The 24,806-nt window shown below is 44.6% G+C and overlaps 1 protein-coding gene across 4 annotated transcripts in view; it reads left to right on the top strand.

Annotated features, from left to right (window-relative positions):
- MALRD1 (MAM and LDL receptor class A domain containing 1) overlaps positions 1 to 24,806 on the top strand; it is a 2,533,556-nt gene that overhangs the window by 2,393,636 nt on the left and 115,114 nt on the right. For all 4 annotated transcript variants that reach the window (XM_085630825.1, XM_085630827.1, XM_085630826.1 and 1 more), the window contains one exon: positions 13,350 to 13,425. In XM_085630825.1, the coding sequence (XP_085486951.1) occupies positions 13,350 to 13,425 (76 nt within the window). The remainder of the gene's footprint in view (positions 1 to 13,349; positions 13,426 to 24,806) is intronic.

Here is a 24,806-nt window from a genome sequence, read left to right as displayed (position 1 = left end):
ATTTATCGATCGACAAGCTCCCATCGGAATTGAGATCTCTTCCAGACTCCTTGTGGGCGACAGGTCCCAATGACGTGGGCCTGTTGGATATACCACCTTATGTTGTCCACCTAAAAGTTGGTGCGCGTTTGCCACGTATACCTCAGTATCGTATTTCCCTTGATGGTGAAAGGGCACTATTAGCGATCATTTATGATTTGATCGGCAAGGATGTTATTGAGGAGACACGAGGTAATGTGTGCAATAGTCCCGTGTTGCCTATTCTGAAACGAACGGATCCCTCCAAGCCTCCCGTGTATCGTCTAGTTGTCGACTTACGGGAGGTGAATAAAGTAGTTGTTCCGCAGTTTCCTGTGGTGCCAGATATTACAGCTTTACTGACTCTGATTCCAGCCACTGCATCATGGTTCTCGGTCATCGATCTGAAGAATGCGTTCTTTAGCATTCCAATTGCTGGTGAAAGCAGAGACTTGTTTGGTTTCTCATTAGGTGGTCGTAGCTTCAGATTCAAACGCGCTCCACAGGGCTACTGTGAGAGTCCATCAATCTACAGTCAAGCTCTTAAGAGTCAGCTTGATGCGTTTGTGTTACCGGCTGGTGCAGCCTTGATTCAGTACGTTGATGATCTGTTGGTTGCTGCTGACACTGAGCAGCTCTGTAGAGCCGCTACAGTGTCTTTGTTACAGTATCTCTGCGCTTTACATCATAAAGTGTCACCTTCTAAACTACAATATTGTTGTCAAGAAGTTACCTATCTCGGTCACTTATTGTCAAAGGCGGGAAGAAGGTTGACCCCTTAACGAATTGCAGCAATTGCTCGAATGCCTGTGCCAGCAACTCAGAGAGATGTGCGTGCCTTTTTAGGTATCACGTCATACTGCAGACAGTGGATCCCGAACTTTTCACTGTTAGCGAAGCCATTGGTAGCTCTTACGTGCAAGGACGTTTCAACCCCTTTGCCTTGGACGGAGGAATGTCAGAAAAGTTTTTCTGAACTACGTGATGCGCTGTGTTCGGCTCCTGTGTTAGGTACTCCTGATTACAGCAAGCCTTTCACATTATACGTCCATGAGAGGGACGGTTGTGCGTTGAGTGTTCTAACGCAACAATTTGGTGATAAGCAGCGTCCGTGTGCATATTTTTCCTCGACCTTAGACCCGGTGGCTAGAGCGTTGCCAAGTTGCTTGAGGGCAACAGCGGCAGCTGCGGCGTCTATTCGGCAGTCCGCAGGTCTGGTCATGGACAATATGCTCATAGTAATGGTTCCGCATGCAGTTGATACGCTCTTGAATCGGACAAAGACTCAACATCTGACGAGTGCAAGGTTGTCTGGGTACGAGCTGACCCTTTTGGCAAGTCATGTACAGATCAAGCGTTGTAATGTACTGAATCCGGCGACATTGTTGCCGATTAATATGGAATCAGATGATGTGCTGCCACATGATTGTTATTTACGGACTGAGGAAGAAACAAAAGGTCGTGTGGACCTGAAAAACACTCCTTTGTCAGATCCCGATGGTACTTTGTATGTGGATGGCTCTTGCTTCAAGTTGCCGAATGGTGATGTGACGACTGCGTATGCTGTAGTGACGTTGAGTACGGTTGTGGAAACTGCAAGATTGAACCAGAATTCCGCGCAAGCGGCAGAGTTAATTGCATTGACAAGAGCGTGTGTTCTGTCGAAGGGAAAGCGAGTGAATGTGTTTACTGACAGTCAGTATGCATTTGGTGTTGCGCACAATTTCGGAAGATTGTGGAGAGAAAGAGGATTTATGACATCGCATGGTACAAAGATCCAGCACGGGCATCTCGTGAATGATCTTTTGGATGCACTTACATTGCCTAAACAAGTGGCGATCGTCAAATGTAGTGCACATCGAAAAGTGACGGATGATGTCGGTCGTGGTAATGCATTTGCGGATGAGATTGCTAAAGAAACGGCTAAGAATCTTGCGACTCGAATGTATGTCACGAGTTTAGTGAGGTGGCCGGCGGAGACTGGTATGTGTGAAAATACTGTTGAAAGTGTGAAAGCAATTCAGAACGAAGCTACGGAAGCTGAAAAGACCAAGTGGAAAGAAAGTACAGGGAAATTGGATATGCATGGATGTTGGGTTGACCTGACGGAATGTCAGAGGTGGATGTTACCAGACGCGTATGTATTAGCTGTTGTGACGATGGCTCATGGGTTGTCACATATTAGTGCGAAAGGAATATGTAAGTTCTTGTCTCCTGTATGGAGGAATGATGGTATCGCTAAGTGTGCCGAAAGAGTGGTTAACAATTGTATGGTGTGTTTGATGCACAATCCCGGAAAAGGCACCCCCACTCCACCTGGTCATTTCGCTCCTCCTGCCTGTCCCTTTGAGGTTATCCAGCTGGACTTCATCCATATGGAGAGATGCAATAATTTGAAGTATGTTTTGGTTGTGGTTTGCGCGTTCTCCAGATGGATTGAGGCCTATCTTCTTAAGGATAATACTGCCCTGTCCACAGCAAAAATCCTGCTGAAGGAATACTTTCCTCGGTACGGAATGCCCCGGATTGTATGGTCGGATAATGGGAGTGAGTTTGTGGGAAGTGTAATGCAGAGTGTGTGTAAGGGCCTTGGAATTCGGCAGAAATTCCACAGTGCTAATCATCCTCAGGCAGCGGGTTTGGTTGAAGGGTACAATGGTACCCTGAAGCTGAAACTTGCTAAGATTCAAGCTACGACTGGTCTGTCATGGCCTGATGCCTTGCCTCTGGCTCTCCTATCGACCAGAGCGACTGTACACTCTCGAGTAGGGCTCAGCCCATATGAGATTGTGTTCGGTCGCCCTGCGAATATTTGGGGAGTCCCGAGACCTAGGGCTTTTGATAGTCTTGAATATCCAATGTTGATCGATTACTTGCATGATTTGACCACTAAACTACGGTTAATTCACCAACAGGTCTTTGAAGCTCTACCAGCGCAGACAGAGGGTCCTGGACACCAGCTTCGGCCAGGAGATTGGGTGGTTACCCGAAACTTTGGTCGAAAGCGTAATTTGGAGCCAAGATTCGTCGGACCCCACCAAGTCTTGTTGACGACGAGGACAGCGGTTCGACTGGAGGGCCGGAAAAATTGGGTACATGCCAGCCACACAAAGAAGGTACCGATCCCCTTACCAACCGACGGTTGGGTGAGAACTGGGACTTCGGCCGAAGAAACTGAGACTCCTTTGCGCTTTGTGCCATTTAGCGACGCTCAACCTGTGGAGGAGGATTCGTCATTGTCAGATCCACAGGTGGAGTCATTAGTAGCAGAGAACCCAAGGTCCGACTCGTCATCTGTTTCATTGAACACTGTTGCGCCATCTGAACAATTGTTCGTAGAGCAAACTCGACCTGGAAGAAGTCGATACTTTCTTCGTTCAAGGACTAATAAAAATTGACAGTATAGTGGTCTTTAACGTTACGAATATTATGAACAATTACATCCTTTCTTTCTGAGTTTTTGTGCTTTCCACTGCTAAGAGACTTGTAATAAATCTGAACGTTTCGAGGAAACCTCGCCATCCGGGTCACCGTAGGGCCGTGCGGGTACTTCTTTCTGCTTAGCAGGTTTCTGACGTTAGGTTGGTTACTTTTGTCGATCTCTGGGAACTCCTGGGGATTGATAATCGCTACTCAGAACGAAGTGCGTCAAGTACGTCACGGACGGTTTGTAGAGGATGGCATTCTCTAAGCTAGTGGACGAAGAAAGGGTGTCAGCGCAGAGATCAGAGTTATGGAGGGTTGTACGAACAAAATGTTTTCTGTTTCAGGTGTTTCTATTGTTTCTAACTGTATCTATGTTATTGGTGGGTGGAGTGTATTTTGGAGTATCGCAATTCTTGCCTTCTGTTTCACCTACCTTTTCTCTTAACCTAAGTTCCCTCACCACTGTTTCCCCACATTCCTTTCATCCTTTGCCTCAACATGAGCAGGTTAGATGTGCGGAATTTATGAATAATTCCTTTGTTCAACTCCTACATCAGCATCAGTTGGTGGTGAATACTACCAATTGTTGGGTGTGTGGGTTAATGCCACACACTATGGATAGGGGTATTCCGTATTTGGTCCTTCCATACAGCTCCCAGGGTTCAGCTCGAGCATTCCAAACTATGTTCCGCAGTGCACTAGATTCCTACCCCAGTCGAGAGCCACGGTCTGTCAACTTTGGTCCCGGCCGTACCACAAGCCTTTGGCGATAGCCATAGCAGATCTGGATAGAGATGTTTTTGATGCATCACTCATTCCAGATGAAGAAGTGCAGGCCTATAAGGATCTGAGCGAGACTGAGTATAGTACGTCAGTGGGTGATAGACAACTTAAGAGCTCGTCCCCAATATGGATTGTACCGCACCTTGGAAATTTCTGCTTGCAGGGTTTGGGTCGAAATCCGAGAGCACAACTTGGGAACAGTGCTTGCACTGAAACGTACGTCCTACCGATGCTCTCCTCCCCTGTTTTTCTGACTGCTAAGGGCACCTATTTTGTGTGTTATGAACGCGCATATACATGGTTACCCCGCGATTTTTCGGGTACCTGTTATATTGCGAATCTTTTGCCTCCAACTTTCACAGTTGCTTCGGACTACCACAAAACTAGAGTCGTGAGAGGCGTTATTAGCAAAGAGGATACTGCTGGTCAAGAAGCAGGAGACTTCTTTAAGGGTTTCTTGCCGTTTTGGGGACCTATGGTTAATAGTAGGAACCTAAGACAGTTGACCCGTGTGGTAGAGTCGACTGCTAATATTACTGCAAATGCCCTTGGTAATCTAACAGCTGAACTACAGGCGGATAGACTCATGACGCTGCAGAACCGTATGGTTCTAGACGTTGTTCTTGCAGATAGAGGGGGCGTGTGTAAAATTATCCATTCGAGTTGTTGCATTTTTATTCCTGACAATGCTCCAACTGTTTATCAAGCCATCTCGAAGTTGCACAAGATTTCCGAGTCCATACACGTGGACGAAGGTAATTGGACGCTCCTAGGATGGTTTTGGGGCCTGATATCAACCTGGGGTTGGAAGATTCTAATGATCGTAGGGGCTGTTGTAGCGTTTCTGTTCACGTGTTGTCTTTGTGTGCAGTGTGGTCCTGCCTTATGTGGCCTATGTGCTACGACGTGTATAAGGCGGCCATCTGTTACCAAGGAGACATTGATGGATAGAATGATGTTCCAGCAGCAGCTGAACGATCTGATGAATATTGATATAGATTCCGATCTTGACTAGTGCTTGCCTACGTGAGGGCAAAAGGAGCGTCTGAGGTTCCGTGCGAGACGGGACGCCACTTTCTGAGTGGTGTCGAATATGGATGAGTTTGGTATCTATGAACCGCAAATGACGAGTATAGTGGGTGTACGAAGTTTCGCTATGCAGCCACGTATGGTTCGCCTCATTTTTGGGTTCGTTCATCCGAACCCTCGGGTTCCATTTTAGATACAGCGTCCATTTTGTTTCTTGCCCTCAGGTAGCCAGCGAACGGGCTTTTTGTCCGCTTCGTGACCCTGGAACTCTCAAGCTTACACGAAGGACACGTGTTCCTTTGAGGTGACTTTTATGATGAGGGAAATGACACGACTAAAGCAGATGGCCCCGCTCGAGGCTCATCTTGCCGCTCCGGTCTATTGTTTCAGCCACGCATACATTAGACACGAGGTCTTTGACCCCTCTATCGAGTTTCCTTTATTGCCCCAACCCTCTGTTCTAACCTGTTGTGCATCCTTGTCCTTTCCTTGTATTATGTTTTTCGTCCTTCCTTAATGCGTTTATGGTTAGGATGGAATGTGTTTATCGCGGAGGGGATATGTTTTTACAGTTGGGAACCGGCAAGACTGTTGTAATTATGTTCCGGCCTCTTGAAACATGAATGCGACCCTTTTTGAAATTTATTGTGGGAACTGAGTTGTAACCTTTGTTCACCATACTGTGCTATGGCCAAAAACCTGTATAAAAGGAGCGATCCACTTCTACGAATTTGAAGCAGTCTCCGAGAACCTACACGTTGTGTACTTCTTGTGACCTCTGTATCCCTGCAGTAAATAAACGCTGATCTCTGACGTCGCTGGAAGTGTCCCGTGTCTCTGTGTTTGGTACGCCAGAACAGGTAACCCACGAAGGTTTCAGGTGTTGTTCCCTGGCACCGCTGGGTCTTAAGAATAACCCAGTCCTTCAATGTGCTATACTAGATTTGAACCTTTGGCAAGTATCCAATGGTCTAGTTTCTGCTGATTACATAATGATCATTTTATTCTTGGGTGAAACATCTTATTGTTCTCATGCCCAGCTGCTGCATAGGTTGCTTTTGCATATTCAGTTTATCCATTAAGCACTAGTTTGAGCAAAGTGATCACTTTTGGTTTTGTAAGGGGTCTATTAGCTCTGTTGATGCAAAAAATCTAATCTCAAAATTAAATTTTTGTTGTTCCTGTCCTGGCAGACATTACAGGATTATGACTTGGATAGCGGCCGTACAGGGCTCACATCCTTAGTTCTTGACGGACTGTCCAGCAAGCTGTACTAGATGTATCAAGACTCTGGGTGGAGACCGGTAGTTCAGGTGCATTCTAATGATTGTCCTCCTGTGCATGCCAGCTAGATTTGGTGAAACTGTCCATCTGATTGAGATTGATGTCACCTGTAAAGATTCTAAAATGATAGCTAATTCTATAATATAGTTAATGTTTGTTGATTATTGAATGTATGCCCTGAATAAGAAAAGTTATGAGAAGCAAGAAATGTTTTACTTCAGTTTCACAGCTGTCCCTGTAACCAGGAGCAGTTAATGTTCAGTTTAGCACAATCCCTATAGAAATGCAATGCAGCAAAAATTGACAATCTTCCTAAAAGTCTTCCTTTTGTCTAGGACCTTTTGGCTGCATCCATGAAGCTTTTATAGCCAGAGATATCAATATTTCTGTTGCTCCAATTTTTCTGGAGGCAGAGGACATCCTATTCAGAACGAATTTAATTGACATCTTACTGTTTTTGAAGTCATTCCGGTCCTGCTATCTCCCGGGAATGCAGCCTGATTCTTGTCTTATTAAATTGTTGCTTGCAGTAACGTGTGAGTTATTCTTTAAGTTAGGAAAGGTCTTGATGGTTCTCCTTTGCGAAGATGTTTTTGCTGGTAAAGCCGGGACCAGTCTTGGTCTTTACGAGTTATTTCTTTTGAAAATGTCCAGTTGCATGGCCTGTCCTTGTCTGTATGTAAGTTACTGTGGGTGAACTCATTGGCAGGGCAGTCTGTTGCGTTATTCTTCTTTGGGAGTAGTAATACAGGATATTGTTCTGGGGAAACACTGGTGATCCATACCACCAGTTTGCGAATCATGCTTTTTCGCTAATTATCTTCTCTGCTTGTTGTTTTGTTGCTAGTTTAGGTTTTGTGCTTTTAAGACTTTACCATCTGTAGAAGAGATAAAGGTGACACAATACAGATGCATTTGTAATCAAGGATAGTTCTGGTATGGTTTTGAACAGTTTCAAGATATTTCTTATGTTTTTTAATTAAAAAGTAACCATTTGATTAATTTAATGATATAAAGGTATCCAACATGGATGAGGGTAATATGCATGTATTTTCCCTGTGCTTTATGGCGCATGGCATTCTTGTTTCACTTGTAATCCCTTTAGGGGCCAACATACATAATACATGCTTCTTTTCTCTGATCATTTCCTTTATCTTCTTTGGCATGAGATACCTAAGGGGACTATTCAAGAATTCAACTATAATTGGCTTCCCCTGTTTTTGCAAGGTCAGTAGTGGGTTAAGTTTTCCACCCTTAGAATTGAGACCAAGTCCTCGATTTCAATATTTGGACCCTTTGATCTTTTGGATAACTGCCACTTCGACTTGGCATTTAAAACTACTTTCAAGCCCTAAACTCCCCTTTGATTACATATCAGTCAGCCCTAAGGTAGGCTCTAAGGAAGCCTAAGGACAGGGTGCTATGTAAGCAAAAAGTAGGACATGTACCTTTTGGCTTTGCCTGTCTTGGTAGTGACGGAGAGCCCATTTAGTTTTTCACTACCGTGAGGCCTACCCCTATAATAGGCCAGCATTGGAAATTCCTTAATACAATTTGAAGCTGTAATTCATTATCAAAGAGGAGTAGCTTTTTCATATGGAAAAGTTGCATCTGCCTAGGAATACAATGGGTATTCCAAATCCTGTTACTTACTCACTCCGGGACATATTTTGATTGCCTGTCAAATGCAGACTGGTGTAATACTTAGTATGAAATTGTGAACAAATGCCATCCCACAATTATTTGCCACAAATTGTGCAGTCGTTAAATTTGCCAGGTTTGGAGAAGAGTGTTGTATAATTAGATATTGACTAGTTCATGAGAGTGCAAGTTCATGTTGTCAACATAACATTTTTGCACTGGTCAGTCTTACGATTGTTGCCTCTAATTGGCATCAGTGCAGCAGATGGAATCTGGAAGAGCTGGTGCAAAATTACAACGGGGCTAAGGGGAATTTGAAATCCAGCCCCTAGCACTGTTTGAATTATTATCACCTTCTTTGCATGATAAACAAAACTGCTACTAGACCTGTTAGCCTTAGGGTGGACTTCCTTCAAAAACTTTGCATTATTCCTCCATATTTTTTCCGCTCTAGCTTTTGTTGGCCTTAGGACTCTGTGCACTTTACTACTACTGCTAAACAGTGTTAAAGTGTGTGTGCTCAAATCATAAAACATGGTAATATTGGCTTATTCGAAATTGGCGTATATAATTTACTTGAAAGGCCTTAGTAAAGTGGTACTACATATCCACAGGGCCTGGAAATTAAATGCTACTAGTGGGCCTGCTGCACGGATTGGACCACCTACTTAAGGAGCCCTTTAAACATGTCTCACGCCTGCCATTGAAGCCTGGCAGTTTGAGCTGGACTGTTTCCAAAGGGACCCTGATCAAGAGTGATTTGCATATGGCTTAGTCCAAACTGGAATGGTGTGGTGCACAAACAGAAAAGATGGATTTAGGCCTAGGTCTCTGTACTGTGGTGTTTGTTTGCAATTGTCCAACATTCCGTCCATTATTTGTTCTATTTGCATTTATTGCCCAAAGTGGACGGGTATGCACGTGGGTCATGTGCTCAGCATGCTATCGGAGTCAAGCTAGCCTGGCTGATGAGGGGTGATACCCTGAAACGGGCCTAGTATGCTTGTTTTCAGTCCAGGGAGGACCTGGCCTGGCAGTTTGGACTGGACTGTTCTCATGGGGAGAAGGGTCACAACTGGCTGGGTCCAAACTGGAATGGTTTGGTGAGCAAAAAACGATGGATTTAGGCACCAAGATCTCTGTTCTAGGGCTGAGTGTTATGACATTGTTCAGCTTTCCGTCCATAATTTGTTCTTTTTGCAATTGAATCCTGTATGTGCGTTTTTAACCTCTTCGCTGCTGCGCGAATTCCGCCGCAGCGCTGGGGGGTTTGGGGGCAGCACGGTGGCGCGGTGCTCATGACGGAACTGCGCCGTCATGAGTCACGGGCGAGCTGTGCTCATGACGGCGTGATTCCGTCACGACTCCGCCCACTCTCTAATTCGCCCGCACAGGCGGGGAATTCGAGCCGCGTGGGAGGAGTGGCCGCTCCATGACGGAACCACGCCGTCATGAGCACACGGTGCCCGTGGCTCATGACGGCGTGGTTCCGTCAAGGGCACACAAGGGGTTAAACTGCCATTTCGACTTTGCAAAATAAACCTTTTTGCCAGGCTTAAACCCCCCTGTTTAATACATATATAAGTCACCCCTAGGGTTGGCCCTAAACAGCCCACAGGGAAGTGTGCAATGTATTTAAAAAGCAGGACATGTAATTTTAAGTTGTACGTGTCCTGGTAGTAAAAAAAACTCTTAAATTCGTTTTTCTCTACTGCAAGGCCAGCTTGTCCCATCGGATAACATTGAAGTTATTTTATTCCATTTAATAAGCTGTAACTTTCAAATGGGAGCATTTAAGTAGTTCATGTTTGGTGTTTTGAAATTGTAATGCAAAATCCTTATTTATGGTAAAGTTGGATTTTAAATTACAATTAAAAAATGCCACTTTTAGAAATGTCTTTACGAGAAAGGGGGTTTACCCGTTTAACCCTCTGGCACCTGGGTAAATATACAACATTTGTAAAAAAATATAATGCCTTGGGATGAATATAAGTATAATTAAATGAAGAAATAGTTTAGTTATCTCTTCCAAAAGTACTTCATTTTAGTAGAAAAATCTATATATTTTAAATCAATCCAGAATCAAATGTCCCCCAACAACAAAAAATACACAGACTAATGTGTATCCAAAAATATTTTTTATATATATATTTATAGTACGTTTCTCTTCACGTTCTTTTTGTACATATATACATTTTTATCTCTACATCACAATATGCAATTGTCTCTTTGCCCTACTAATCAATAAGGATGTCTACAATGATTTTGTTATACTAGCAATCCTTGAATGAAAATCACTCTTTTAAAGAAACCCGGTGGATTATTTTTTCAACATATACTTATTGAGTATTCTTTATCTGGTTCATCACAGTTAAACTTCATCTGAGTGTCTCCAAATTAAATGTCGACGCGTTTCAGCCTTCGTAATTTCAGGCCTCTTCAGGACTAGGGCAGTCAATTATGCATTTTTTCAACAGTGCGGGACGGCAAACAAGGAACAGCACTTGGTCAAGGGAATATATCTGCAGTCACATCTCTTTGAATCTTTTTCTTCAAACAACTTTTTCCTGCGTAATCTTTGCACCGCTATAAACAACTCTTTTAATAATGATCGTCTCTAGGAACCGGCCAATTTTGTATCACACCGTCAAGACGAGCTAATATTGCAGATGTATACGGTCCTCGTATTCTTCTCTTTAGGATCCGTGTAGTTCGACTGATTCTCACTGCTCGCGTGACGCGAGAAGAATACGAGGACCGTATACATCTGCAATATTAGCTCGTCTTGACGGTGTGATACAAAATTGGCCTGAAATTACGAAAGCTGAAACGCGTCGACATTTAATTTGGAGACACTCAGATGAAGTTTAACTGTGATGAAACAGATAAAGAATACTCAATAAGTATATGTTGAAAAAATAATCCACCGGGTTTCTTTAAAAGAGTGATTTTCATTCAAGGAATGCTAGTATAACAAAATCATTGTAGACATCCTTATTGATTAGTAGGGCAAAGAGACAATTGCATATTGTGATGTAGAGATAAAAATGTATATATGTACAAAAAGAAGGTGAAGAGAAACGTACTATAAATATATATATAAAAAATATTTTTGGATACACATTAGTTTGTGTATTTTTTGTTTTTGGGGTACATTTGATTCTGGATTGATTTAAAATATATAGATTTTTCTACTAAAATGAAGTACTTTTAGAAATGTGGCATTTCCCTGCCCCAACCATTTAGTGCTTGCAGACTGTCTCTCAGTCATAAGACTGTGGGCAGTTGGCAGTTGTTCTTTGTGTATATCCCCTAGACAGCCACACACTCTTAGGGAGCTTAGGTATGCCTGGATGGGTCATCACTGGCACAATGTGAGGGGGTTGTTATTAGGCACAGGCCCACTTACTACTCTTACTACTGAATAGGCTGTTTCCTGCCTTTACACAAAGGATTGCATAATCCCTGCTGTCTGTAATCTGGAGTCAGGACAGGGGAGGCAGGTAACCTGTGCACTTCAAAGGGAAGCCTCTAGAAACTTCTCCTTTAAAGGAGGCACCAGGTGTAAATATTGGATCTCAGGCACCAACTCTTCAGTACACTCCTGGACTTTTGGCTACTACAGAAGAAAGACTGCTGTGATGCTTTGTCACCAGAAAGATTGCCTCTCTGCTGCCCTGCTACTCTGCTGCATGCTGCCCTGCTGGCTGAGAAGGAAGATTGGAACTGCACCCTTCACTCCAGGCTGATGTGACTCCAAGGCTCAGTCAACTGACTTCATGTTCTGAGATAAAGGGACATAACAAGCTCCAGAGGCTCCCTGCAACTGCCCAGCTTATCTCACTGCCTGCTGGATTGAGTTATTTCCCCCCAAGTTGTGACCCTCAAGTTCTGGACTCTTAGTGTGGCCTCAGTTGAGTTCCCCTGAAGTTTTTGGGCTGTTCATGAGTGGACCCGTTCACGCCAAGACCACGCACCCACGCTCATCACCAATCCGAAGTTAAACCAAACTAACTCTTCATGCTACAGCATAGACCGCCACAGTGATCTCCAAAGCAAAGCTCTAGCCACGACTGTCTGCAATGCCAAGATGATCTTCTCGCTACATCTACGATGGTCTGGCCCTTCACACTACTTCGACGGACAACCCTTGACACTCTCCCTGCTCCTCATGCATTCTTCCTCCTGGAACTGAACTCTTGATGCTGGACTGAGAAGGTGACTCTTTCAGCTGGACAAACCTGGTTCCTGTCTCACACTCCATTGCAGTTAGTCTGAACTTGTGAATTACTCCCAGTCTTGGATGAACAGATCGCCATAAGTGGCGCTTTGTGCTTTTTGGTGCAATGGTCACCTAACTTTAGGACTCCTAAATGCCTTCTGTGAATACCGAAAGTCTTAAAGTTAGGGTTTTTCTCAGTTTAGGAGTCCTAAAGTTAGGACTTCTAACTTCTGTGAATACAGAAATTAGTAAGTGCCCTCTGTGAATACCAAAATGAGTAAGTGCCTTCTGTGAATACCAAAATGGTAGTAAGTCTAGAATTTTGCCTTAAGTTAGTTCTGTGAATCGGGCTCAAAGTGTTTTACTCCACTCAACCAGTAACCAAATTTCCTACTCCTGCTTATAGCAAAGGCAACAGGCAAGAACTAAGCATGCTACTGCTTATCCAAAAATAATTTTTGAAAAAAACAAGAATGTGCTTTATACTGTCAATTTTATCATGCAAATGCCTCCAACTGCTAAACTGCATGTTAACATGATTCTGATGATAGTATGATGACAGGTGGGAGTATATTGCTATTGTTTAAGGAATTTATTTTTAAAGGTCCTAGCATAACATTGTAAAGGCAAATTTAAATTTGTCTTTTGCATTCAAACCAGGATGTACGTGGACAGTAAACATCATAAAATATGTTTGTGTCTGGTAGTAAACACATCAGCATATCAACAAACCCCACTGAATCAATCCATAAGTGATCTCCAAAATCTTCAAATGACATGCAGACTGGATTCAATAATGTCAAATCATGTAATGAACACAATTCATTGTCTGTTTTGTGCTTTTTGAATAATGTTTAGCCATAATTTACAACATTCTCGCATGAAATTCAAACAGCTGAATAGCTTTTAAATACTGTGAAACTGTGTCTGTTTGCATTTTTTTCAGGAAACCGCAGGAAAGTCTTGATGGTGGGTTTGTGAATCCACTGTATGAGGATAAGAACGTGCCTGGGGAAAAAGAGGTAACAAAGAATTTAGTAACACGTCTTCTGATACGTTTCAGGAAATAAGATGTAGTCTTCCTTTTTTATCTTACTCCTATTGCCAATATGGCAAGTCTCAAATATGTTTGCAGGTTGTAGGATAATTAAAAACAGAGCTTAAATGCTATCAGCAAACTGAGCCCCTCTGTGTTTTGTGATTCTCATTTCAGGGCAGCAGTGGGCATGGCGTACACTGAGAGGTCAAGTTTGTAATTCTTACTCCAATCCTAGAATATTTGTGGGCAGGTCAACTTTCCCCAAAATAGTTCAGGTGGCCAATTTACTATTCTAAGTCCAGTCCTGGATTATTTTGAGGAAAAATCCCTCAAGTATTTTCAGAACGTTTAATTGCATTAAAAGAAGTGGTTTCCAGAGAATGTGCAAAGAACTATGAATACCTGTTTTTTTGTAAACAATAAGACTGCCTTGCCAGCTAGATATGAATATGCAAAAGTAAACAAACGTAAAATCATTTATTTGTCTCACATCACTATTATACTACGGTGTGGCATTATTGGTACTGCTTTCATCTTACAACTGACCACCACTGTGCCCACTTCTCCTCTACCAAACGCACACAACACCACCGTGCCCACCGCTACCCATGCATAAGCTGGAACAAGGTCTCCGAAGACCAAATCGCCGCAGCCCTCTGCAACACACCACCATGGACCTCTGCAGGCACAACAAATCAGCACACAAACTCCAGTTATGGATCTCTGACTGCGCCAACACACTGACCCACCATCGCCCCCGAACTATGCAGCACCATCAACTGCTTTATAGAAATCCACCACCTTCCCTGAAGACTCAAAACAAGCAGAGATCAACCCCCTGCTTAAAATACCCTCTGCTGACCAAAGGGACCTCAAGAATTACAAACCCATCTCTCGGCTCCCCTTCCCAGTCAAAGTCATTGAGAAGGCCAACTCACCAGCCACAGCTCTGAGACCCCACTCCTTGCTGCAACAGACGACACCCGCAATCTCCTCGACTGAGGCTAAACCACAGGCCTCTTACTCCTGCCGCTTTCAAAATGTCTTCCACCACACCCTCTACGCAAGACTCCATGATGATGGCATCTGCGGCAAAGCCTTATAGTGGATCGTCTCCTTCCTCACTAACCGAACCCAGAGAGTCAGGCTCCAATCATTCTCCTCAGAACATACAGAGATCAGCTGAGGAGTCCCTCAGGGCTCCTCCCTGAGCCCCACCCTCTTCAACATCAACATCTACATGGCCCCACTGGCAGCCATTGTTAGAAACCACAGACTCCTACACCAACAACACTCAGCTGATTCTCTTTCTCATTTATGAACCTACATCTGCAAAGAACAAATTCCACAATGGGGAAGGCAGTCACCAGCTGGATAAAGGACAGCTGCCTCAAACTCAACTGCGACAAAACTGTAGTCATCATCCTGGGAACCACCCCCTCTGGGACAACTCCTGTTGTCCTGATTGCTCGGAACTCCCCCCCACCAACCACACACGTAAATAGGCATCATCCTTGACTCCTCGCTCTCAATGAACCCCCAAATCAATGCTGTCTCATCTTCCTGCTTCCACACAATCTGCCTGCTTCAAAAGATTTCTAAGTGGATCCCCACCGAGTCCAGAAGAACGGTCACCCAGGCAGTCGTCAGGAGCATAATCAACTACTGCAAAGCACTCTATGCCGACATCACCCGAAGCTCCAAAAGAAATTGAAAAGAATCCAGAATGCCACTGCTAGACTTATCCTGGACAAGCCCCGCCACAGCCACATTGCTGATCACCTGAGAAACCTCCACTGGCTCCCGATCAACAAAAGGATCACCTTCAAGCTCCTCACGCTTGCCTAGAAAAGGCCTTCTACAACATCAGACTTCCATAGCTTAACCACGTCTCTCCTCTTACACTCCCACCAGACACCTCCACCTTGCCACCCTGACCCTGGCCAATATCACCAGACCACGGCCAGAGGAAGATACTTCTCCTAGCTTTCCACAACACCTGGAACTCTCTTCCTCTACTTCTCAGGCAATCACCCTCACTGCCTCTATTCAGGAAGGACCTCAAGACCTGGCTCTTCGTCTGAACCATGAAACTTATCCCACAGCGCCTTGAGACCCTAACGGGTGATTGGTTGTACATTATAAGAACCCTGATTTGTTATCAACTCAATAAGCCATTCAATGCAGTGTCAAGGAAAGAAGTCTCTGAACCAGTTCATCAGCATCATCAAAGTTGAGCTATATGAATGAACCATGTAATGTTGTTTTAGGGCTGATAAACGTACTGGCAGCAGTTAAAACCAGACCGACAATTTTAAAAAACAGACTAGTAGATGATGAAGAACGTTAAATTCATAGGTATCTATGATATCTGATCGACTGAGGGATGTACCTCACTAAAAAGGACCAGGTTTCACTGCAGTGTATGGGCCTGATTTGGAAACTCAAGTGTAGCTGACAACTCTCTTAAATTATGAATATGGTTGTAGACAAGGTACTCCATCACAACCAGGCAGATGATCTGTGTGCCTTATTTAAGGTGTCAGTGACTATTGTGCACTTGTAATATTGCTTCTGGGACATCTGCCACATTTCTGACATAGGACACTGTACTTTAAACTCTGGGTAAGGCCTTAAGTTACCTCTCTTGGGGTATTCACTAACCTACCTATGACTGTTTGAACAAACATCTCAGAATGAGTGGAATTCACACAAAAAACACTAACAACTGTTTTCATGTCCATAAGTTTGTTTATTTTGTGAATGCCGGAAGTTAGTAATATAAATGCTGACGCCTCTCCTTGAAGCGGAGTACAAGTATTTAATTGTAAGTAAGCCCTACACAAAAGACACTGGGGAAACAGATAAGGAGTGTAGGGAAAGGAGAAACACCGGAGCAGCCCTGCAGACTTCAGAGGACAACACCACTCTCTTTGTACTCATCCATCACCTATGGTGAGATACAGTAAATATGAGATACAGTGATATAGCGCTACATTACTTTTTGTATTGCACTATTTGTTATATTTACCACTGTAGGTTGAGAATGAGGCATCACCCACAGTGTGAGTAAATGCCAGTGGTAGAGTTAGATGAAATGTTAAGAGCAAGAGAAATACCTGTGAGCAGGATTGGTAGGGACAGGTCACTGAAATGCATTTGTAGGAAGACAAGTAGATAGACACAAAAAGGAAGCTAAAGGTGCACACACTAGGGGTGCTGGTTGCGAACCAGTAAGACAGCAGATCATAAAACCTAACAAAAAATAGAGTTGCCAGGCAAAGAGTTCTGAGTAGCACATGATTTTTCACAGTCCCTTTCCTGAAAGAACTATCTTCTGCCATCTTGGATTACATATTCACTAATGGAATGGGAAGGAGACTAACCCTCTGTTGAAGCTTTTCAATAACTTTTGTAAAGCGTTACTGGTCGTCATTATCCCTTTTGTATACTGGCTGTGACACAATTTTTCTCTGAAATATGGTGAGAATTGTCTATAAACTTGACAGTGCGCTAAATGCACCATTTTAGGATTAGGAGATATACACTTTTTAAAATGAATTTTAGAAGTATTATCTTCTCGCATTTATAAATAAATAACTCAAACTATCTTCTCTTCTATGCTCCATGTCAAAAATGACGTGACTTGTGCAACTTCCCACTTGTTCTGCATCAGTTAAACTTCCGTATTCAAATCATAGGGCCATATTCTCAAGGAGATATTGCCGAGTTAATGGCACTTTATCTCAGCCAAAGTTGCGATAATTTTATCACCCCATTCACAAGCTGGTGTCAACAGCCCATAACACCAGTTCATCCGTGATAGCAGCCGCAAAAAACATTGCCACAGATGACCCCGGCAACTATCTCTAATGAGATGCAGAGTAGGCATTCCCGTGCAAAAAGCCGCAACAACACCACTCTTCAACATTCTCAACGACCAGCCACATCGACAAAAAGACCATGAAACATGCGATAATGCGCGTTAGCAGCAGGAAATTAACACCTGGTCTGACCTGGTGTAAAGTCGGACGACAACGAGCAGCAGCCAAGGGAGCACAGCCCAAAGCCAAACATGAAGAACAACAGATGCCCCCGAGCAACTGAACATACAGCCCGGAGCTGCACCTGTTGGTCTCTCTGGTACCCCCCAACCAACACCCGCCAGAGTCAGAGAAGTCTCACAGCCAGCCGCATCCAAGTCCCTCACACCTGTCCTGGATGCCATCATCAGTCTGTTACCCCAGTATCCATACGTCCACCACAATGTGCAGGATCCGCTGGAGACCAAGCAAGGACCATTCGCCATAGCTGGATGCACGCACGTGTTGGGAGCAATCCACAGCACACATGTCCTGCTTGTGCCCCTTGGTGACACAGCACACAATCACTGCAACAGAAAGCACACGTCTCACATCAATGTGTAGGCAACATCCGAACACCATGGAATCTCCACCAACGTCGTCGCCAAAGACCCAGCCAGTGCGTATGATTCCATCATCCTCCGACAGTCCATCATCAACCAGCTCTTCCAGGATGGCACCAATGGGAATGCACAGCCCGTTGTCAAGTACCAAATGAACACCCCACACACCTCAAGTCCATAACCATGCAACTCACAACTCTGGCTATGCACACGTCACAAAATCACATACAACATTCAAAACAACATGCCAACCCACCAAACACGACAGAACAACTTACAATGGTAACATGGGCAAGCCGTGAACATGAGTCATCAACGGCATGGCACCTCAGCCACACAATAGCGGAATGTGGGGAGAGGTGGGAACCAGGCATGTGTGAAGGAGGCAAGTGAACCATGAATGGGTATGTACACAATGCAAGGAGTGGCGGCGATGTGCTGGACAGACCACAGTATGCATATGGCGACATACACCGCTGGTGTATGGAGTGTAGTGTACAGTGGACACAACCATGTCAGCCAGTGGGGGAGTTCACAGAAATGTTGCCTGTTACGTCCCCCAGGACGCGCATGCCAGGCCAGCATAGGGGTGTGAATAAAAAGCACATAGCCCTGGGCGTGCTCCTCTTCTGGAATGCCCAATGTCTCTGCCAATGTGGTGCCACTCACCCCGCCATGAGGCCGACTCCGTCCTCATGAGCAGAGTTGCCTGCAATCCTGTGCGCCTGCCGTACCCCGGCCCAATGGATCCCGAACCCATCACGCCTGCCCCTGCGCATCCAGGCCACACTGATCACCTGCCTACACCGGCGCGTGTCACGGAGGGCCCACCACATGCCGGCGCAAGCTCCAAGCCTGAGGCTGCGACCTTGGCAGCCTCCTCAGACCATCACGACCTCCACGAAACAGGCCTGCTTTACTCCTTTCTCGTTGACGTACTCTACTGCTGCATCCGGCCTACACTATGGTCAAGTAGGTCACACATTTGTAAGTGAGTCTTGATTACACCATCAATTACATGTGTCTGTGGCCCTGCGCTGTCCGCTGTCTCCGGCCTCAAATGTGGCCCACCAGGGCTCCCACATCAAATCGAGTCCTGACTGGCCCGGACATCGCAACACCGCAGGAAGCACACGCCACCACCTCCAGGACCAACTCCAACTGCCAACTGCCAGTGTCGAAACGGTCGTACTGGCAGACTGGCGGAGTTGCCCGCACCTGTCGTGGATGCCATCTTCTGCCTGATCCCCTGCTCAGCACTCCAGGTGCCACTAACTCAGTGCACCATGAATCATCGTCCATTACTGTTTTGGTTATGTGCTGTGGAGAGCTCACGCAGCAAGCAGTGTGGGAGACCTGGGACGTTGATGAGGAAGATGATGCAGGTCTAACACACCCCACTGCATCTGCATCAGGAATATCTCGAAGGGACACAATCCAAGACTTTTTCTTCACATGAGCGCACTCAGCTCTAGTGCCCCAACCTCAGTGCACTGCAACTCACGGACACTTCTGTTTGCATGTTGGGTGTCCTCTGGACTTTCTCCGGCTCCCTCCATGTTGCTCAGCAGTTGACTCTGTTATGCAGGTGTTTTCAGTTTCCATTGCACTGGTGTCCACTGTTCAAGCGGTTGCCAGCACCAAGCACTCGGTGCGGGCTGACTTACACTCACCCCACACACATCCAGCACAGGTGCCATTGTACATGTGACCCTGCCAATAAAGGGGCCGGGCACACGTGCCCATAGCCAGTTCAACATGATATCTGCATGTGTCCCTGTGGTCTTGTTGTATGCATGAGGGCCCTGGGCCCTACAACATTACATTGTGTTGTGTATAGCGGGCACAGACATGTCACCGCAGGCAGTGGTTTAGAGCTTGGACATGCAGCTTTGTTGTCACTCAATTCGTAAGGGGAGTGGCCTGAGCTGTCATATGCAGAGCCAACGTAGGTGTGTAACTGCTATTTGCGTAACCCTGGGCGTGGTTTTGTACAGTGAATGTGCATCTGCGTGTGTCTATGGCAGTGTGGGTCTCCTTTGTGGGGTGTAGGTGGTCCCTGAAGGATAATAGACACCTACGTATGTGATCTAGTTCACCTTCCATGGGTTCGGACCCCACCCACACCTGTTTGGCCACCTCCTTTTGGCGTGCTGACACCTGGCATTGGGGTGCCATGTGTGGGTGGCTGAAGTGTCGTGAGCCAGCTGTGCTTACAGGTGCTTCCTGCTGTGTGGTCTGTTGCAGGGTCTGTATTCTCTTCTAAGTAGCTTGGCTGCCCGGGTCCTGGTGGTGGGTTGCGTGGGATGTCCATGGGCTGTTGTAGGGCATCGGTGTCGAAGGTGTGGTGGTCCTCTCCGGCATCACAGATGTGCTGTCGTCTGTGCTGTGCTGGAGGTGTTGTGTGCCCCTCTGCAATGTGAAGGGGAGATGCATGTTGACATTGTGTTGGCATGTATGTTGGCGCATTGTTCTTGTTTACATGCAGACTGTATGACAATGTACATTGTGACTGGGAGGTGCTGAATATTGCTGCGGGACAGTGTACATTTGGACTACATGACGGATGCGAGGTTGTACGCGTACATTTCCATTTCACAGTTTCCTGCTCTGTCAGATGTAGTAGGCATGTTTCTGTGCATGTGCGGAGCCATTTGTGTCCGCTGCTCTGAAGTGTCGGCATTTCGCATTGTACCACGTTGTCGTCAATGTGGGTGTGCTGTGCTTGCTATGTGTGTGTGCTGCAGTGTGCCAAGGGGACCAGGGACATAATCCAGGGTAATTGTGGGTGTGCAGTGTGCTACACATCATTGCGCATGTGTGCCATTGTGCCCATCTCCCCCCGTTCTCCCAGTCCCTGGTCGTTACTCACCCTGTTGATGTTGTGTCAGGTCCTCTCGAGCTGTGTCCAGACTCCCTACTCCTTGCACCATCTACACACTGATGACTGTGGACTCGGTTTCCTCCAGCTCCTCCTGTGGGGCAGAACTGCTACCTCCTGTCGCCATTACAGCATTCCTGTTGGCAGCGGGATTGTGCCTGATTTAGGTTGTCACATCATGCCAGCGCCTCTTGGCCTCCTCGATTGGCCTCCTCGGCACTCAGACTGCATTCCAGGTGGTCTACTTGTGGGTCAGTTGATGGTAGTGTTCTGTCACCTCCGTGATGCTGATCTGGCTTTGCTGCGGACTGCACCCCATCTTCCTCTCTCTCTTCTCCTTGGCCATCCCCGTCCACGTTATTCCTTGCTGGTGGTCTGTGGGGGTTGTGGTCAGGGTGCATCCATGTTGCTATGCGCTTTGGATTGTTTCTGGTGTGTTGTTTCTGTGGTTTTTATGGTGCATTTTCATGTGGGATTTGCGGGCCTGTGGCTGGTTTTCGCTGCTTTTTGTACCGCAATTGGCCTCATCGTATGATTTTTGCGTTCGCGTTTTGCATTTTTCGTGGCGTGGCATTGATTTTAACACAGATGTTTGATGCATAATCTGGAGACTATCGCATGGTACTGCCTTGTTGAGAATGCTTGGTTAACATGGCGTAAATTTCCTGCGATAGACTGCGATGTTGGAGGTTGCGTTAAGTAACTTTTACGATGGTAATCACACGTTCTTGAGAATATGCCCCATAGATGTTTGTAAATATCAAAAACGTAACAATTAATTGTGTGTGGACCACATGTAGACTACACTTGTAAGGGTTTTCACTAATCATTCCAATTACGCACCCCTGGGCAGGTCCAAAATTAATCCTCCAGTTTGTGAACACAGTCATTTATGCAAGAGTAAGTTACAGTTATTTAAAGGTGTAAATCAGCTCTAAGTCAGAAATTCCTTTTTTGTAAATTGGTCCCTAAATATTTATGACATGATGACTTAGGTATTTAGAGGTGGTATATCAAATAAAAAAATACACATCTCACATGTCGGTAACCAACATAAGGGAACTAAAGTGTTATTCTCATTGGAGAATTCTGTGCTTTCCTCAATTGCTTTTACTTGTTTATGCCAACTCCCAAGTAGTTTCCTAAATGTTTGATTTGTTAACTCACTTTTCCAAGACTTGTAGCACAATTGTCATACCAGGTGGTTTTAAATTCATGGGCAGAGGTAAATGCTCCAAAAAGCTCTCGTTTTTGTCAAGAGTAAACTCTGACCTTTTTCAATGTACAAGTGGTCCATGTCATACAGCAGGACACACTATTGTCTTGATCTTTAGCACACAGCAATGTCTGATGGTAAATTCACCAATCTGTATTCCTCGATCACATGATATTTTGTCCTATTTCCACTGCTGGGTTTCCAATAGGAAACAGTCTGGTTTTTAAGCATTTCCTGGAGAATAACCTATATATAGCACAATTTTTCAATTTTGTTTTTTCACAGCGCTATTATTAATTCACTTGATATATTTTTTTATGGAGGAAATCAAACTTTTGAAATGTAAATACCCAAAATGTAAATCGTCTATTCAGAATTATCAAAATTTTAAATGGAGTTTACATTTAGGGATGTGCAAACCTCACGCAATTTGCTGTAGCTTAATTATGCAAAATTACCACAAACATACGGAAAATTATGCATAATTACACAAAATGCAGCTTGCACTCAAAAAATTACCGCAACAGTCCATGCATGTAAAAATTAAAGTCGAAAATGTAATTTCGAGTCAAGTTCCTGTTGCTAGCATTAAAAAAAAAAATCGGATTTGTAGTTTTGTGCTCAAAAATTACCTGAGCATCCACTCAGGGAAAAAATATACTTGAAATGTTAGTGGACCACCCACTGTGAAATAACTGCGGCTTGCATTCAAAACATTGCCATTTGCTTTCAGATTTATAGGTTTGCAATAAAAATTTACTTGAATGGTCCACTCGGTAAACAAATTGGCCTAAAATGCTATTTGCGGTCATAAATTGCCTGAACATCTTGCACTTAAATTTCTCCCAGAAATTGCGCAATGATGTGATGATGCTGATGAGGAATTTATACAGCGCAACAAATACCCTGGTGTGTCTAGGCGCTGCCCTTAACGGACTAAGCATGAGAATTATGCCTTAAACAGCCAAGTTTTTAAGCCCTTTCTAAATGTTAACAGGCTAGTCTCTTTTTTAAGCAAGGTTGGCAAAGAGTTTCACAGTTCAGTTGTTGTAGCAGTGAAACTCTTGCCACCTGACCTAGCCCTGCTAATTCTAGGAACAATTATGTTTCCATGTTTCGCAGATCTAAGGGATCTTGCAGGAATATATGGCTTAAAACTGTTTGCTAGTTGCATTGGCCCTAGGTTGTTAAGTGATTTAAAGGCAATGCAGAGTGATTTAAACTGAATCCGCTTGGCTACCTGCAACCAGTGAAGATGGAGAAGAGCTGTGGAGACAGAGTCGAATTTAGAGATACCTAGGAGTACTCTTGCTGCTGCATTCTGAGCAGTATGTAGCTTTTGAATGCTGTGCTTGGGGCCACTGGTAAAAAGTACATTGCAATACTCCAATCTTGAGGATATCAGCACCAATACCAGTTTTCCTCAGATTCATTGGTATTTCAGGAAGAATTTTCCTCAAAGTTTTCAGGATGAAAAAGCAAGCCAAGGTGACCAAATTAGTTTGCGCTTCAAAAGACAACTTAGTGTCAAAGATAACTCCGAAGTTTTTGACATTGAGCACTGGTTTAGGTAAAGGACCAAGTTGGACCGGCCACCAGCTACCTGGCCAGAATGAGGTATTGTTCCCCAACACCAAAACCTCAGTCTTGGATGAATTCAACTTCAGACAATTGCCTGTCATCCAATTGGCTATATGGCTCATACAGTCATGAAAGCTAATGGCTGTCAGGCTAGATGGACTGCTCACTGAGACGATAATCTGTGTGTCGTCTGCATAAAATACAAGGACAAATCCATAACTTTTTACTAGTCTGGCAAGGAGGTAAAATAAAGATTAAAAAGCGTTGGACTCAGGGAAGATCCCTGAGGAACTCCACATGGCAGCAAAAAGGAAGGTGAAATATAGTTCCCTAACAAAACTTTCTGAGACCGTTCAGACAGGAAAGAGCCCAGCAGGGAGAGCGCCTTATCCCTGATCCCGATGGAAGCTAGACGGACCCACAGCAGCTCATGATTGACAGAATCAAAAGCTGCGGATAGGTCCAAAAGGATCAGAGCCGCGCTCCCCCCACCATCTAAAGTCTGCCTGAGCTCCTCCATAGCTGTAATAAGGGCCAACTCTGTGCTATCTATGATAAGCACGAAATCCAACCTGGGAGGAATCCAAAATAGCGTTATCTCTGATAAAAGAAGAAAGGTCAATGTTAATAGTTAATAGCTGTGGTATAATTGCATATTCTGTAATTTTACATAAAATTTGTTATGCAAAATTACCAAAATTACGCCAATAATGCCAGTGTAATTAAAATTCATCATAGCAGTATCTAAGACCTATGGCAGCAAGAAATATGTTTCTCCTATCTTTCCCATCTTAATGCGTAAAACCAGTGCTTAAGAAAGAGGAAACACCCTCCACAACACTAAAAAGACATTGAGGGCTGAATTGTACCCTTAAGCTTCTGCTTGTCTCCTGAATATGCTCTCTCTACTCATTGGGATGAAAGTGAAATGTGTACTCTGTTTCATAACTGTCAGTCACTCTGTGATGTCAAAGCCTAGAGGCAGTGTATTGCCATATTACTGTGGTCACAGGTGCAGTCTCACACAACTAACAGCCTATCACTAACAGCCAACTAACAGCCTATCACCTGCCTCACACGAAGGCAGTCTCTTAATATTAACATCACTCTTACATCCCTTACTTACTAGCAGGTTCACACACCCCTCAAATCTCAAACTCTCACAGACTAGCAATCACATCCACCAGACAGCACACACCCACCACTCGCAAACCAGCCGTTGCACACTACATCCAGCACCCTTGCACTCACAAATTATTA

The sequence above is a fragment of the Triturus cristatus genome, chromosome 10 (assembly GCF_964204655.1).
Source record: "Triturus cristatus chromosome 10, aTriCri1.1, whole genome shotgun sequence".
In the NCBI taxonomy this organism is placed as follows: Eukaryota; Metazoa; Chordata; class Amphibia; order Caudata; family Salamandridae; genus Triturus; species Triturus cristatus.
This window is presented reverse-complemented; position numbering and strand designations above follow the sequence as displayed.